Here is a 17,139-nt window from a genome sequence, read left to right as displayed (position 1 = left end):
GAACCATTCACTATCAAGCCCAATTTAAGATTCTAAACTTTTGTTTTCATAAATTAATAGAGAAACAATATGTGAACCTGCTTTAATAAGCATGATCTTTTTGCCATACTGAGAAGTTGTACCACGAAGAGGCATAAACCTATAAAAACATGATATGTCCACAAAATTTGCTGATATAATAAAAGTTCTTGTGTATAATTCCAAATTCTCTACTTCTTGGTTTTTCCTGAAGAAGAGAGATTACAAATGGTTAAAATTATGATCAATGTATCTTTCATTGTTATTAGAAAAAAAAAGTGAAAGGAAAAAAATTTAATGAAAAATGTGGAGGAATGTAGGAAGGGCTTTTTCTAAAAGGGGAAGGAGGGAACTTTATCCCACAGTAAAATGGACTAGTTGATTTTTGTTAAACAAAGAAAATGTAACTTTTTTTATTTCAAAGTTTTATCATAAGTCATAACCCCAGAATATATGCAATGAAGAACCAGTGGAGGGTTTAAACAACCTATCAAGAGCAGATTTAGGAGTAGCATTCTTGAAAAGCCTATATATAAAGAAAATGGAAAAAATCACCTTGCAGGTCAAAAATAAAGCATATTGTATTCATGTATAGAAAGACTGTATCCCTAGTTGAAATTTCATGAGGATTGTTTTTTGATAGACAAGATGTAATATCTCTAAAATGTATCTGGAAAGACAATTGTGAAAAATACCTAAGAATGCAGGAAACAAATAATAAAGACTGGATGAAATCTTCTTTTTTTCTCCCCATACATATTTATTGAATAACTACTTTTTGGCCAAAAAAAAGATGGAATGAATTTATTCCCTAAGGCTAAAATTATATATATATATATATATAGGATCTTTTCCTTTATAGAACCTACAGTGTAGTTACATGGGAGGCAGAATTTTAAAAGAATTAAAAGCACTGACTTTGAGAAAAGTGAAATCTAATGATGGCAAAAATTACAAGACAATGACCAAGTAAGGCAAAGTGCATATAATACCTGAGATATTCTTGGTACTATTCTAAGACTGTTGGACATTAAATTGAAGGAAGCATTCATTTTCTACGATAAGAGTAAATGCAGACAAAGGAAAGAATTTTTCTTTAATCCCACTGTTCTCCATCACTGTTAGTAATTCCAGCAAATGAATCGTCCTAAGATCCCATTTTTTTTTTACTCTTCTACAAAATTTAGAGTGCTATAGACCTTTAAATTCTGTTGCAGGAAATACGTGTGATGAAGAATGTAAAGTATACAGCCAGCAGCCAACAGGGAAAAGATCAGTGAAAGTGCAGTTCCTAAGGTATGAGGTGGAGTGGAGGATAAAAACAGGGAAAGGCAGATGATAAAATTTCCAGAATTTTAAAGTGAAGAGGTATGTAAAATAAGACCAATTTATCCTGAAGCTTGTTTACTCAGTAAAGAAGAGGTGAAAATTTCCACTCAAAGTAATGTGGGTGGGAGAGGATCAGATAATAGGGAAAAGTAACTAAAAGAAAAGGATTCCTATAAGACAGGTGGTATAAGCAGCAACATCACATTAAATGAGAGGCTGCCTCGGACATCTAGAGGACTGAAGCAAACAGTGAGGAAAATTGATTATAGAGTCCACTGTATAGAGTCCATTTCTTCTATCCTCCTCACAGCCAAGGTCTGGAACAGGAAAATCAGCAGAATTTATCCTGATTTGGATAGAGGGAAGAGGAGAGGGCAGGACATAAGAGAAGATGGACATGTCAAGGGGCTAACTGTAAATGTCAGAATATAGAATTGAGCCTGGTATGGGAATATGAAGCAATGAAGAGTACTTAAAACTCTAGGAAAGTTAAATATCTTTGAGATAGAATTTTATCAGATAACGGTCAATTTTCTAATTTGCCTTTACTGAGGATAATATATATAGAAATTGGGAGGCTTAGACATTGCAAATATTATTGATTGGGGTGTTTGTTTTCCAAAGCTAACAGGAAAAATAAATGCAGCCTAGAAATATACTGAGAAATGATATTGAGCAAATGATACTGTTTGATTGTGTGCATATGCAAATATGTAACAACAGATCCTACCATAATGTGCAACTATAATGTGCCAATTAAAATTAAGGGAAAAAAATATGAAACAGGTAAGTCTCCTGTGAAGTAGAAGTAAAGGAGTATGGGAGGACTGGGACCAGTCACAAATCTGGCAAGAAATTTTAACTGAGTGATCTGGAATATGGCAAGTCAAAATTAATCTGCTTTGCAAATGTTAGCTATTTAGAATGCCATTACTTCTTCTCATGATTCATAACCAGAAAACAGAGTACAGAACCTTCAGATCTGTCCCTGGCCTGCTAGAGCATGAAACCTTAGAGGGGGTGGTTCAAAGCAGGGATCAAATTTAGGAACAGTCATTACAGTCAACTCATGCCAAGCAAGTGGTTACTCAGTTAAGCGAGGAGGCCAATGCCTCTGTTACTGCATGTTCCTGGCCATAAACTCACAGGACAAGTCTTCTCAAAGCTAGCTGTGACTTCAAGGTGACTACAGTAGGTTCATATTCAGTCACCTCATTCAGATGACTTCTCTCCTCCTGCTGTATCCTTTGTCCAAGTTGTTGGTAAAATCTCTTTAGCTCTCCACTCTCTCAGAATCTTACCCCATTTTTCAGTTTTTGTGGTTCCCAAACACCTTCCTTTAGTTGCCTGTGCATGTAAAAGTAGGGGAAACTTCACTCTTAAGAGGGTTCTCCCTCATTGCTTTCTATGTCCATGGGCTCTGATTTCGAGAAGAGACAGAATGGAGTGTGGTATGAGGAAGTTGAGGAAATGGACTTGGAAAGTCTAGAGCCTCCTTACTCTTCCAGGCCCAGACTATAATTTTAAATTGGTTATTGGTAGAAAAAGAGAATTAGGGTTTTCTGTGCTTCCTTGGAGCAAAAGGCCTGAGTCCCTGGAGCAGAGAACAGTGTGAGACCACCATGGCCCAATAGATAGGGGTGACACCACCTAGAATATTAGGTTCTCTCATGTTTGGAAAGTTAGCCGTGTAATAGAAAAGGAATGAACTAACTTGTGCATTTTCTCAGGCCTCACCCGAGAAAGGTGTAAGATGCAATCAAATGGCTGCTTGCTCTGCAAGATCACAGTTTTTCTTGTGTCCTCTACCTTGACACATCCTGCTTTGTCAGGTGAGTAATCTCGGAGTTTTGAGAAGATAAATACTAGACTTTCTTAAAGTCGTTGGAAAGAAAAAAAGTCATTTGTGACTAGACGGTAAATGTTTGGCTGAAATCTGAAATTTTGGGCTTGAAAAATCCAAATTGGATATCATTAAAATGTGTTTTCCTAAATGGGAAAATCAGCCTTGTTTTCTACATCCTCATTTCTATTTTTTTAATCAAAAGAAATTCTCAGGAGCTGAGAAAGCATAATATTTTCATTGGAAGCAATACATGGTATGAATATGATCTTTTCCCTAAAACAATGCTGCATTTTCTGGGTTTCAAAAGGTCCATTGAAATATAATGAGAAACCAGCCAAAGAAGAACAAAATCTATCTGTGTGGATGAAGTTGGGATGTCATGTGGACCTTATTAGTTACTAACAAAAAGCAGAAAAAGAAGAAACTCATGCTACCTCCTATTTTCTGTAGAATTTTGGACCCCCAAAGTAGATAAGTCCTAATTGTCAGAACCTGTGTATATGCTACCTTCCTTGGCAAAAAGGACTTTTCTGATGTGATTAAGGTAAGGATCTTCAGATGCAAAGTATACAGTAATATTCAGGAGAATCAAATATCACAGGGGTCCACATAAAAGGGAGGCAGAGAGACTAGAGTCAGAACAGAATTGTGACCCTGAGAGCAGATGTTAGTATGATTGACAGAAAGGGCCCCAAACCAAAGAATTCAGGTGATCTGTGGGAGCTGAAAAAGATGTGAAAGTGAACTGCTTCTTAGATACTTCAGAAGGAATTCAGACCTATTGACACCTAGACTTCTCACTTCTCAAACTGTAAGATACTAAATTTTGGTCATTTTTAAGTCACTAAATTTGCAATAATTCATTACAGCAGCAATAGGGAACTAGTTTACCCACAAAAAAGTTAAAATTCCAAGTTCCTCCTTAAGCAAATGATATACTGTAAATGTTCACTAAACAAATGTTAAAAATGGAGCTGCCATCAATTAAATATCTACTGTCTGTAGATTCTCTGGAATGTATTTTATTATTTTAAGTAAGACTGAGTTGGATAGAATTAGATTGAAAAATAATTAGCTCAGTAAGTATCAATATAGGATCCAAATAGGAAGAGACATGAACACACCATTCCTGCAAAAATCTAGACTACTGATACACGTGCAAACACTAAAATGCAGTCTTCAGAAATCCAAATCCATCTTCTACCTTCCCCCAAGGTAAACACTGTTCTAAATCTTGTGTTCATTCTTCTCTTGTTTTTATTTATTTATTTATTTATGTGTCATTTGTTTGTTTGTTTATTGGTACCAGGAATTGAATCCAGGAGTGCTCAACCACTGAGCCACAAGCCCAGGTCTTTTTTATTGTTTATTTTGAGACAGTGTCTCACTAAGTTGTTTCGGGCCTTGTTAAGTTACTGCAGCTAACTATCTTTCTTTCATTATTTTTTATATTCTTTTTAAAAATTTTTTGTTTTAATTAGTTGTACATGACAATAGAAAACACTTTGATACATCATATATAATGGGGTATAATTTCTCATTCTTCTGGTTATACTTGATGTAGAATCCCATCAGTCATATAGTTATATATGTACATGGGGTAATAATGTCTGATTCATTCTACTATCTTTCTTAGCCCCATGCCCCCTCCCCTCCATTCACCACCCTCTACCTAATCTAAAGTAACTATTCTTCCCTAGTCCTACTCCCATTTCGAATACTAGCATTCGCATATCAGAGGAAATATTTAGCCTTTGGTTTTTGGTGATTGGCTTATTTCACTTAGCATGTTATTCTCCAGCATGTCATTTACTGGAAAATGTCATAATTTCATTCTTATTTAAGGCTAATATTCCATCATAAATATGTCACATTTTTTTAAAATCTGTTCATCTGTTGAAGGGCACCTAAGTTGTTTCCATAGTCCAGCTATTGTGAATTGAGCTGCTATAAACGTTGATATGGCTACATCACTGTAGTATGCTGATTTTAAGCCCTTTGGGTATAAACCAAGGAGTGGGACAGCTGGGTCAAATGATGGTTTCATTCCAAGTGTTTTAAGGAATCTTCATACTGCTTTCCAGAGTGGTTGCACCAATTTGCAGTCCCACCAGGAATGTATGAGTGTACCTTTTTCCCCCACATCCTTGCCTTGTTGCTTGTATTATTGCCATTCTAATTGGAGTGAGATGAAACTTCAGTGTAGTTTTGATTTGCATTTCTCTAAATGCTAAAGATATTGATCATTTTTTCATATATTTGTTGATCAATTGTATTTCTTCTGTGAAGTGTCTCTTCAGTTCCTTTGCCCATTTATTGCTTGGGTTATGTGTTTTGTTTTGTTTTTTGTGTCCAGTTGCTGGAGTTCTTTATATATCCTGGAGACCTGGAGGTTAATGCTCTATCTGAGGTGTGTGTGGTGAAGATTTTCTCCCATTCTGTAGGCTCTCTCTTCACATTATTGATTGTTTCCTTTGCTGAGAAGCTGTTTAGTTTGAATCCATTCCATTTATTGATTCTTGATTTGACTTCTTGCACTTTAGGAGTCTTGTTAAGGAAGTCAGATCCTAAGCCAACATGGTGAAGATTTGGGCCTACTTTTTCTTCTATTAGGTGCAGGGTGTAAGAACCCAGAAACCACTCCGGATGCGGGAACTCACATAAGAGAGTTTATTAAGCAAACAAGCAGAGTGTCTCCCTGTAGATTGAGAGAGAGAAAATAAGAGGAAAAGAGAGAGAGAGAGAGAGCACATGCAAGAGAGAGAGTGAAAGCTAGGAGGAGAGAGCATGAAAGCAAGGAGGAGAAAGAGAGAAAATGGCGGGGGAGCTATTCTTAAATAGTGGAATTTCTCGGGCTAACAAGGGACCAATCAATGAGAAGGATATTTGCAGACTGACTGATGAACCAATAGCTAACTAGGATGTTCACAGACTAACAAGCTAGGTTGTAAGATGGGAGGCAGGGAAATGGCTGTAGCATAAAGGGCAGGGGAGCAGCTTTATATTACATTATACAGGGTCTCTGTTGTATTGCCAAAAGTCTTTGATCCACTTTGAATTGAGTTTCGTGCAGGGTGAGAGATAGGGGTTTAATTTCATTTTGCTACATATGGATTTCCAATTTTCACAGCACCGTTTATTGAATAGTGCTATCTTTTCTCTAGTGAATGTTTTGGCACCTTTGTCTAGTATGAGATAACTGTATTTATGTGGATTTGTCTCTGTGTCTTCTATTTTGTACCATTGGTCTACATGTCTATTTTGGTGCCAATATCATGCTGTTTTTGTTACTATTGCTCTCTAGTGTAGCTTAAGGTCTGGTATTGTGATGCCTCCTGCTTCACTCTTATTTCTAAGGATTGCTTTGGCTATTCTGGGTTTTTACTTTTCCAAATGAATTTCATTCTTATTTTTATTTTTAATATAGTTTTCTCATTTGTGCCTAGCATGCAAAAGTATACTCTATTTAAATTTCATATCAATTATATAAATTTAGAATTTTTAAACCTACTATAAGGAGAGAATTATCTATTAAAATTTACTTTTACCTATTTTATCACTTAAGTGCATATCTATTCATATGCAGCCACAGCTTATTTTGTTTTATTGGTGAAATAATATCCTAATATATGAACATAGCATAATTTATGTTCTCCTTTGTTGAACATTTGGTTTGTTTACAAGTTGATTATGTTAAGAATAGAGCTGCTAGAAATATCCTCATGCATGTTTCCTACTGCACATGAGCAAGGGTTTCTCTCAGGTGCATATCCCAGAGTACATCTGCTGTGCCATGAGTTACATGAATTTTCAATACTATAGGATAATGTCATATGATCTTTCAAAGTTGCTGTATGAGCTAATTTCATTAAAAAAGTATAAGACATCCTACTGATCCACATCTATTGCAACAAAGATATTGTCTCAACTTTGCAAAAATTTAGCCAATTTAATCTCACTTTACCTTGGTTTGCATTTCCCTAACCACTAGGAATCTTTATATAGTTTATGACCATAGGCATTTCTTGTTTTGTGTTATTCTTCTTCACATCTTTTGCTGTTTTTAAACTGGATTGTTATAACTCACAGATACAACTTCTTTGTGAACTTTGTTTTACAACTATCTTTGCTCAGATTATAAATTGTCTTTTAATTCCCTTAAATAAGTCTTCTTTATTAGTAGAAATTCCTAATATTGAAGGAGTAAGCATTAGCAAACCTTTCATTAACACCCTTTTATGGTCTTATTTTACCAAATAAATCCTTTCTTTCTTCCTCTAAAATATATTCACCTATCTTCTCAACTAAAATTTTTTTATAAATTATTAAATGAAGATAAAATGGATATATGATAAAATGATATGAAATACTGCATATCTAAAGTGTACAATATAAGTTGTGAAACTATCACTACTATCATGATAATGAGCACAGCCCTCATTCATAAAAGTTACCTTGATTTTTTTCTTTTCCTCCCCCTACCCTCACCACTCTGTCCACCCTATATCCAATCACATGCTTTTGTCATCATAGATTAGCTTGCATTTTCTACAAACTTATATAAATTAAAACATTATATACATGCATATACAAATACATGTAATGATATATTTTTTTTACCAGGTACTTTTTGGAATCATCAATACTATACATATCAATGCTTTGTCCTTCTTATTATACAAAATATTCCAGTATATGAGTTTACCACATTTTGTTCATCTGTTCACCCAACTGATAGACATTTCAGTCGTTTCCAGTATTGAACTACTGCAAATAAAGATATTTTGGACATAAATGTATAACTTATGCTTTTATTTCTCTTAGGAAAATACCTACAAGTGAAATGACAAAATTACATGATATGTATTTGTTTAAATTTTTAAGAATCTGATGCTGACACACAGTCTTCCTGATTGGTGTCACCATACCATTTTGCATTATCAACATATGAGAGTTCTAGTTGTTCAACATCCTCAGGAACACTTGGTAGGGTCAGTCAATTTAATTTCAGATACTCTAATATGTATGTATTGGTATTCCATCCCAGTTTTAATTTGAACAATAATGAACAATAATGTTGAACATCTCGTGCACTTACTGGTTGTCCATGTGTCATCTTTTGTGAACTGCCTGTTAACGTTATTTGTTTTGTTATTGAGTTTTAAGAGTTCTTTATAAGTCTAGATAAAGGTCCTTTATCAGCTATATGACATGGAAACATGCATCCCAGTCTGTGACAGTCTTCATCTTCCTCAGTGTTCTTCAAGAATAGAAATTGTAAACTTTGGTAAAGTCCAATTTGTCCCTTTTTTAAAAAAATAATTTATTTATTTTGATTCATTGTAAACAAATGGGATACAACTTGTTTCTCTGGTTGTACATGAAGTAGAGTCATATCATTTGTGTAATCATACATGTACATGGGGTAATGATGTCTGTCTCATTCTATTATTTTTCCTTCCCCCCACCTTTCCCACCCCTTTTTTTCCCTCTATACAATCCATTCTTCCTCTGTTCTTGCCTCCCTCCTACCCCCCATATGTATCCTGTTCTATGGCTTATGCTTTTCACATCAAATCTTAGGAAATTTTTGCTTACCCTGTTGCCAAAAGCTTGAAAACTCACTCTTTGTCCCTAATGCCAATTCAATAATGAGGACATGGTTTTGAGAAAAAGGAAAAAGATGTTTTATTGCTTTGCTAACAAAAAACAAACACAGAGACTCCTGTCCCAGAGACTCTGATTCTGCCCATCAGGAGGAGCAGGGGGCTTTTAAAGGAGCTCTTCAAAGGCTACATTCCAGGTGTGCCCTGACCGGGAGTCCCAGGGCCCCCTGATGGTGTGTTAACATTCACTTGTTAATTTGGGAGATATTCACTTTCTAGATCCTCTGGCAGAAATCTCTTTCCAGTGGAGCACTGATAAATCAAGGTGATCTTGTTCCCCACCCCCAGATTAGGGAGCAGGAGAGGGAGAAGAAGAAAAGGAAAACATGTCCCTTTTAAAAATAAGCTTCAGAGCCATATTCAAAAGGTGAAGTAGACTACTGTTACAACCCTAAGATCACAAAGCTGTTCTCTTGTTGTTTCTTCCAGGAATTTTTATATTATAAAATTTTATGCATATGTTTATGATCAATTTCAAGTTTGTTTTTCTATAGGGTGCAACATATTAAATAGGATTCTTTTTTTTTTTTTTTTTTACATGTATATACACAATTGTTTTGGCATCATTTGTTGAAAAGATGAGTTCCCCCCACTCCCCGAAAGGTCCTTTTGCCTTTGTTAAAAAAAAAAAAAAAATTACTTCTTCATAGATGTATATACCCCTGAACTTTTTATTCCATTTTATTGATACATTTGTCTATCTTTATGCCAATATTATACCATATGGTATGTCTCAAATACAAAGAAATTAGTTAATAACAACATCCACAGGAATTGAGGAAACACTATAAAAGTGAATACAAACAGAAATAGATAAATCAAACAATATTTCAGAAGAAAACTGTCTACACTGAAGTAGATAGAATGAAACTAAATCCAAATAATACTTAAATACAACAATCTCATTCTATACGTTTGTTCTAAAGACAAAAAATTTAAATGTATGTTGAATTCTAATTTGTGGGCTTCTTTTTCACAGAATCATGAAATATGAATTCTGGAAACTATATTGTCAGGTTCTAAGATTGAGCAAACAAGTAAATATGTTGTGGATGAAAAAGAGATTTCTTGCCATTGGAAAAGTAAATTACTCTGAAAAATCCCCCAATATTTGAAAACTAAATAACATGCCTCTGCATAATGCAGTCAAGAAAACCCATAAGAACAATTTGAATTTTTTTGATATAAGGAAATGAAATAAAATGAGCAAGATGTGTTCAAAGATGTCATGACCTGCATGACAATTGCTCAGTTGCCCTGAACTCTGGCGAATGAGGGGATTAGAAATAAGAAATATAAGAAATAAAGCAAAAAACACAATTATGGGTTAAAGCAGGGTCCAGGAGTGGATCAGCCCTGGTTGAGTCTGATCTCTAACAAAGAACAAGGGCTCATGTGTTTTATTTTATAAGCAAGAACATCGAAGGGAGTTATTGTGAGAAAGAACTTCAAGATAAACAAAAGTGAGGCTGTGGGGAAAATAGCCTAATTGAGAGCTTATTAACTTGTACAGTATTTCTTCTTCCTCCGAGCACCTGGTGCCTCAAGGCTATTTGGACACACTGATATCTTTTCTATCCCCAGGAAGTTGTGTGGAAGACAGAATTTTCTCTGAGCAGGGCATCACTAGTGACTGATCTGTCTCCAGTCAGTGAAAGGATCTTCCCTATTGATTTAAACAACTGCCTAAAACTTCATTGGGTGGATGTATCAAACTGTTTATATATTGTTCTGTTGTTTGAGCATTTAGTTTGTTTCTAGTATTTTCCAACTGCAAACAGTGCAGCAATAAATAATTTTATGAATTTTTCTATTGTTGGTGATATATCCTCAGGAAAATTTTCTTGAATTAAAGGAAATGCAAGTATAGTTTTGCTCAACGTTGACAAATTTTACTCCATACGGTACCAACTTTGATTCCCTCTAGTAATACATGAAAGTACTTCTTTCTCAACAAATCATCTGATAGATGAGAAATTGCAGTTCAGAAGTTTTAATTAGCATTTTTCTTATCAAATGAAGATGAATATCTTTTACATATTTAAGGATCATTTTTGTGTCTTTGTTGGGCATGTGGATGTGAATTACTTGTGCATATATATTGTCTATACTACAATTGAGTTTTTAATTAGTGTTATACCCACATTTCTATTTTTTTAATTTTATTGTATTTTTGTTTTGATTTGGTTTTTGTGATGCTGGGGACTGAACCCAAAGCATCACAAATGCTAGGCAAGCAAAAATTGAGGTACTCCCCAGGCCTCAATTTTAGAGTACTTTATATGTCAGGGATATTAGCCCTTTATCTCATATCTTTTTAGTTTTCATTTGTTTGTTCTTACTATAAAGTTATTTTTCATATAATAAAATATTAGCCTCTTCTCTGAACACACTTAGAGAAATCATTGTCAGAAAGTTTTTGCTGTATTAATACTAAAGAGGAATTCTGTAATGTTGTATTGCAGATTCTTTTATGGTTTCATTTTTTTAATGTTTAGATCCTCATTCATTTGGAGCTGCTTCTATGTATGTTGTGCAATGGAAATGTATAAGTTTTATTTTACGTCTACAAGATGAAGGTCACTACTTTTCTTTTGTAATGCCCATCTCCAGTTGCTTCTATCATTAAAATATTCTGGCTTTATAAAATTAGGTTAAAACATTCTATCTTTTTTATTCTCAAGCCAAGTATGTATGTAATCTGCATGATCTATTCGTGGAAAGATTGGTAAGCTTGTTTCCTCTTTGAAAAGATTTTTAAATACTATTTAGGATATTTCTTTCAACTTTTTTGAATTGTAATGTTGGGGAATTCAGAATATTTTGGGACATTTTAAATATCATCTAACAAAGGTAAGAACAGAGCTACCATAGGCAGCACTGTACTTATCAGAGAACCATTCCACAAAATTAGTCTCCTGAAAGTCGGAAATCTCCTTCAGTTTTTTAATAATAACTGTGCCCTTTTTATTTCAGTATCTTGATAGGAGCTGGCCTAATACAATTTTTATGTATCATATTTAATTTTACAAGCATCTTTAAAATGCATATAATTAGTCAACCTATAGTAAGTGGAAGCTATAGGTATAGCAAAAGCCAATCAACTTACCTAAAATTACGTGAAATAACATTTTAAGTTATATATACAGTCCTAAACCATTTTTACTCAATGGTATAGCATATTTATAAACAAAGTTGGAACTGTGAAAATAAGATCTAGAATAAATGAGTAAAGTAATTAACAAAAAAATGTTACTTATGAATTCTGATGCTATAAATTCTTTTGAGTATGTTTGTGCACTTAAATAAATTGCATTCTTTTTTTAAACTAGTGATGCAAGAGTGGAATCATATCCTGTGGAGAACTATTTCTTTTAACTTATCATGTTTTCACTTAATTCACAGAATTTTTGAAATGGCATGACCCTTCTTCATGGCCTGAGGTAAATTTGGAAAGTGAAGGTACCTGGAAATGAAATTGACCAAATAATTTATGTGTATGTACAAATATGGCATAATGACACCACCATTTTGCATCATTATAATGTACCAGTATAAATCATAAACAAAAATATTTTAGAATAAACAAATAAATAAATTCCTCAGTATGGATTCTCATTCTAATCTGATTACTCTCTTCATGGGAGTGATCTGAAATTTCACAGAGGTAAAGTAGAATGACTGACTTCTCAGTGGCCTTGGATATGTTCCTTAACTTCTAGGCTTAAACTTCCATGTAGCGTAAGTATTATAATAACATGTTTTAGTAAAATAAATGTTTATAGCCAAATAAATACATACATATATATATATATATGCATTAAGTGAAATAATATCTATAACTTTCTCAGTCACAAACCTAAATAGAGGTATCCAGCATTTATTCCCAATCTCAATTCAGAGCACTAATTTTACCAAGTATCCAGATGCACCCTGTCCTCTGGAAGTTCACAAATGAATTAATATTTCTACACACAAATTTCTTACAATGAATTACTAGGATTGGGATACCAAGGTTAAATGAAAACTTTGCATTTGTTTGTAAGTAGGGAGATTACAATGCTTTGATTTTAGAGATTATGGGATGGATGGATACACTAGAGTTTTTAAAAAATTGAACTTATGGAAATCCAGGGGACAGGAAGTCTTTAAAAAGATCAATTGATTAGTAAGATTTGATATCACTTTTATGTGTGTAGAAGTGAAAGGGAGGAATAAATGGGACAGAATAATTTGCTATGTCTATAATGTTTTATATTTGCAGCCCCCATGTAAAATGTATTACCCAGTGGATGATTTATATGCAACAAACTGTCCAAATATAGAAGCACATGTCTGTGGCTCCAATGGTTTGACTTACAAGAATGAGTGCTTCTTTTGTCTTGATCAGTGGTAAGTTTGAAATAAAATAATTACTGTATTTCTCTTCTATAATTCACGGAAATTTCAAGTAATGCATGCAAAGGAATTGGGTTTTACTGGTGTATGAATATTTTCTTAAATATCCTCTATTATTAATGAAAGATTGAGTAGAGACTACATGTACAATGCCAAGTATCTTTTAAAAATTAAGTTACCTTTCAAAATTGACTTAGAAGGAAAAACTTACATGAGTTTTCAAGAGAATTGTAGAGTTCATATGTGTAGGAAGTCTGTAGATAATATTCAAGCAATGATAGGAATGTGTTTTTTAAAAATCACTCAAATTTTCTTTCACAGACCTATGGATAATACCCATCTATTTATCTATCTATAAATATATATATATTTATCTCTATATCTCTATATCTATAAATAGAGACAAATAAAGATATATATATATATTAAAACATACATTATATATACATGTATATGTATATGAAAACCTAGACAGAGATACAGATCTAAATATGACACCCAAGTACCAAGTGGTTATACAGTCTTACATGGATGACAATTGATAAATTTTATTTTTTAAATATTTTTTAGATTTTGATAGACCTTTATTTTATTTATTTATTTATATGTGATGCTGAGAATCAAATCCAGTGCCTCACACATGCTAGGCAAGCCCTATACCATGGAGCCACAACCCTAGCCCCAACAGTTAACTTTTAATATTCCTTCCCTTTCAAATAAATTTAGTAGGAAATTTAGATTAAGTAGCAATATTAATTGTGATATATTTTAGCTCCATTTGAAATCATTTTTACAAGTCAGACTTGTTTTGTCAGTAACTCTTCCACAACCTGTCATGTCTTCTATATTTGATGTCCCCAAGCTACTCTCAAATCGGAGGACTTACTAGGACTCATAAAACTCAGAAAAACTCCTATACTCATGATAACTAATTTTTTTCACTGAAAAGAAACAAATCAAAATCAGACAAAGCAAAAGACACATAGAGTAGAATCCAGAAGTTACCAGGTATAAGCTTCCTGCTATGGTTACCCAATTGAAAACCCTCAGGCAATACTTAAATTTTCCCAGTTATGACGGGTGACAACACTTATAAATCAATCACCAAACTGGGAAACTCACCATCATACAGGCATATAACACCTGCAAGGCTGATGTTTTTCAGCTCTCACTCCCAAAGCTCACTGATACAAGTGACTCAGAACCATAAGCAAATAAAACAGGTATTCCCCATAAATTACACTATTAACATAAATATCTGGCAGACCCAAGCACTAGGTATACAAAAACCTCTTATCCATCAGGATATCTTCCCTTATAATTTTGACAGGTGTACTGTGATGACTTTAGCTGTTATTTCTCAATCTGATACTAAAGTGTCCTTTTTGGCTAAAAGAGCATTGTGGTTTAGTAACTTTGTAGCCAATATGAGCACAGTTCATTTCAAAAATAATTTAATTCAGGAACACAGGAAATTAGTGCTATTGCAGGAAAAGTGCAGTGATCTGACTAATTTTCCTTGTATATTGCATGTATAAACTTAACCACTTATGCCATTTCTATAAATTGTGGCAAAAAGTCCCAATGCTCTTTTAAATGGGGAGGAGAATAATTCCTTAATCTCTGCTCTCTGCAATGTTTTGAAGAAAAGTCTAGCAAACTGGACTCATGGTCCAGAGAAATAACCACCACTTGTGAACAATATAAAACTTTGAAAACAACTGAAAAACATTGAAGATAACAAGTCTTGGTCAGAATTGATACAGAATCATAAACACCATCCTTAAAAGAATTCTGACCTTAAATGACCATAGACCCTATCAGTCTAGAATCCTGATAATACGTACCAAGAAACTAGTTGTATGAAACGGACCCCAGACTCTTGAGAAGTTTGCAATCTTATCTGGCAAAAGGAATAAATGCATAGCAAAATTGATAACAGAAAGTAGCCTTGGTTTTGTTGGGTCAAAATAGTGTCCTAATAAGTTCTGAAAAAGTTGACAAGCATCAGATTATCTAAAATATAAATTACAAACATTACATTGAGAGTAAGCAAGGATTTCACATGTAGTAAATAAGAAACATCTGCCTAGGAGCAGCTTACTTTTCAAATTAAACCTGGACATTTCAGAGAGCTGTATTCTCACCTGCCTTCAATGGCAGAGGTGCCTCACATCACTTTGTGGTCCCAAGCATTTGTGTCTGCAAGGCCTGAACCAGTTAAGTAGATCAGATATATATCAAAGGTGTTCCCAATTATGGGGGTTGAGTCAGGAATCACTTGAATGAAAAAAAAAAAAAAAAAAAAAAAAAAGAAGGTTAATGATTATAAAGAAACAAGTTACACAAAATGGATTCATTAATCTACACATCAATGTTTGGTAAAACAGAATTGAGAAATTGTGCATTATGGTGAAAGGAATGTTATGATTTAGAGAATATTAATATATAAGGATTCAGGCACAGTCTATCTTCTGTAACATAAATAGAAAAAAGAGAATAGACTCTTCTTTGGGCAGAATGAACATTGCAAAAGTTTAAGCAGAGAGTGAGTTATGGGTACCATTATTGCTATGGTTGTCTTTTACCTCTTCAGGAAAGATTCTAGAACTGCTATGTTGAATGGAAAAAACTTGAGATGGGACTGGATAAAGGGATGGAAAACAACATTGGAAAATGTCATAGGATACCTTTTGAATAATCAAGACATAGAGAAGGAAGGTGCAAACTGGTTGTGACAAATGGAAGCAGAGAGGATAAAGCGAATTGTAATGGCAGCTCCCTTTGTAGGATTTCATTTAGAAGATAAGGTCAAGCACATAAAAAACCAATGCCCAATCTCCTCATGACCCTATTCTTTCTTTTCTTTTCTCTAGGGAATTTGGCTCGTATGTTCAATTTGTGAAATATGGAAGTTGTAGTTAATGGGTGACAGAGTACCTTCACTTGCTTTTTCTCTTCAAGACTTACTTTTGAAAAAATGTTCTTTTATAATTTAAGGGTACACATTAAGCAATTCATTCCTACATTGTACCCAAATTTGGAACCAAATGGAACACAAAGGAATCAAGATAATAGAGAACCAAAATTACATTTGTTATAAATAATCATAACAACAAGGAGAGGATAATTTTTGTAACTGATTGCTTAACTTCCCTGTGTGTATGTGTGCTGGGGGTAGATTTTCTAAGGTCTGTCCATCAAGTGAGTTTTCTAGTATTCCTCTAAATTAAACTTATTATAAACTTCCAGCTTAGCTGCAGGGTTATACCACACCCCACTAGTCTCACTTAATGACACAAACCTGAAGAGAAAATAGCCTTCCTGTCATAGACTCTAGAGGAGGGAGTCAATGGGTTATGCAGGAAGAGTGCTGCATTTAAACTCCACAAATAGATAAATTATACCTCCCATGATAGGAGAAGTAAAATATCAGAAAGAGATGAAAAGTGTCATGCTAACGGATGGTTCCTACTCAAAGAAAGAAAGGACACTAACACAGACACTAGTCTACCCTCAGTTTTACCATTTACTACTTAATTTAGGGTCATATTATCTTTCTGTGTCCCTGATCATAATGGCTACAAAATTTTCCTGGGTTGGCTTATTGTATTATTTATGCTGAAGAGCAACTCATCCAGTTTAACAGATATCTGACCTTAAGCATAATGAATGTCCTGATGGAAGCTAATGCCACTCCTCCGTTAGTAAGATTAAGGTTCTTCGATCCACCGTGAGTTTATGCGTGATATCAGAAATAGTTCATGGAACCACATGAAGTATTGTCAGTAGTGGATATGGAACCAAGGATTTAAGGATCTAATTGACTGGGCATCTTTTGCTGCTGTCTGAATATCTAGTCATCTATATTCTAGCAACTGA

General features: G+C 34.0%; 1 protein-coding gene across 3 annotated transcripts; it reads left to right on the top strand.

The window, feature by feature from the left end:
- The first annotated feature begins 2,413 nt into the window (after positions 1-2,413).
- Positions 2,414-16,376, top strand: SPINK13 (serine peptidase inhibitor Kazal type 13). Of its 3 annotated transcripts, none has more exons than XM_079144801.1 (5): positions 2,414-2,529; positions 3,078-3,179; positions 12,265-12,302; positions 13,124-13,251; positions 16,134-16,376. In XM_079144801.1, the coding sequence occupies exons 2-5, from the start codon at positions 3,101-3,103 to the stop codon at positions 16,180-16,182; spliced, it is 294 nt and encodes a 97-aa protein (XP_079000927.1). In that variant the 5' UTR covers positions 2,414-2,529; positions 3,078-3,100; the 3' UTR covers positions 16,183-16,376. The 3 variants fall into 3 exon arrangements, with proteins under 3 accessions (XP_079000927.1, XP_079000928.1, XP_079000926.1); XM_079144802.1 differs by having other exon boundaries at positions 2,452-2,538; XM_079144800.1 differs by having other exon boundaries at positions 2,518-2,609.
- The last annotated feature ends 763 nt before the right edge of the window (positions 16,377-17,139 follow it).

This window comes from Sciurus vulgaris (genome assembly GCF_902686455.1).
Source record: "Sciurus vulgaris genome assembly, chromosome: 6".
NCBI lineage: Eukaryota > Metazoa > Chordata > Mammalia > Rodentia > Sciuridae > Sciurus > Sciurus vulgaris.
Note: the sequence above shows the minus strand (reverse complement) of the source record. Positions and strands in the feature narration are given on the sequence as shown.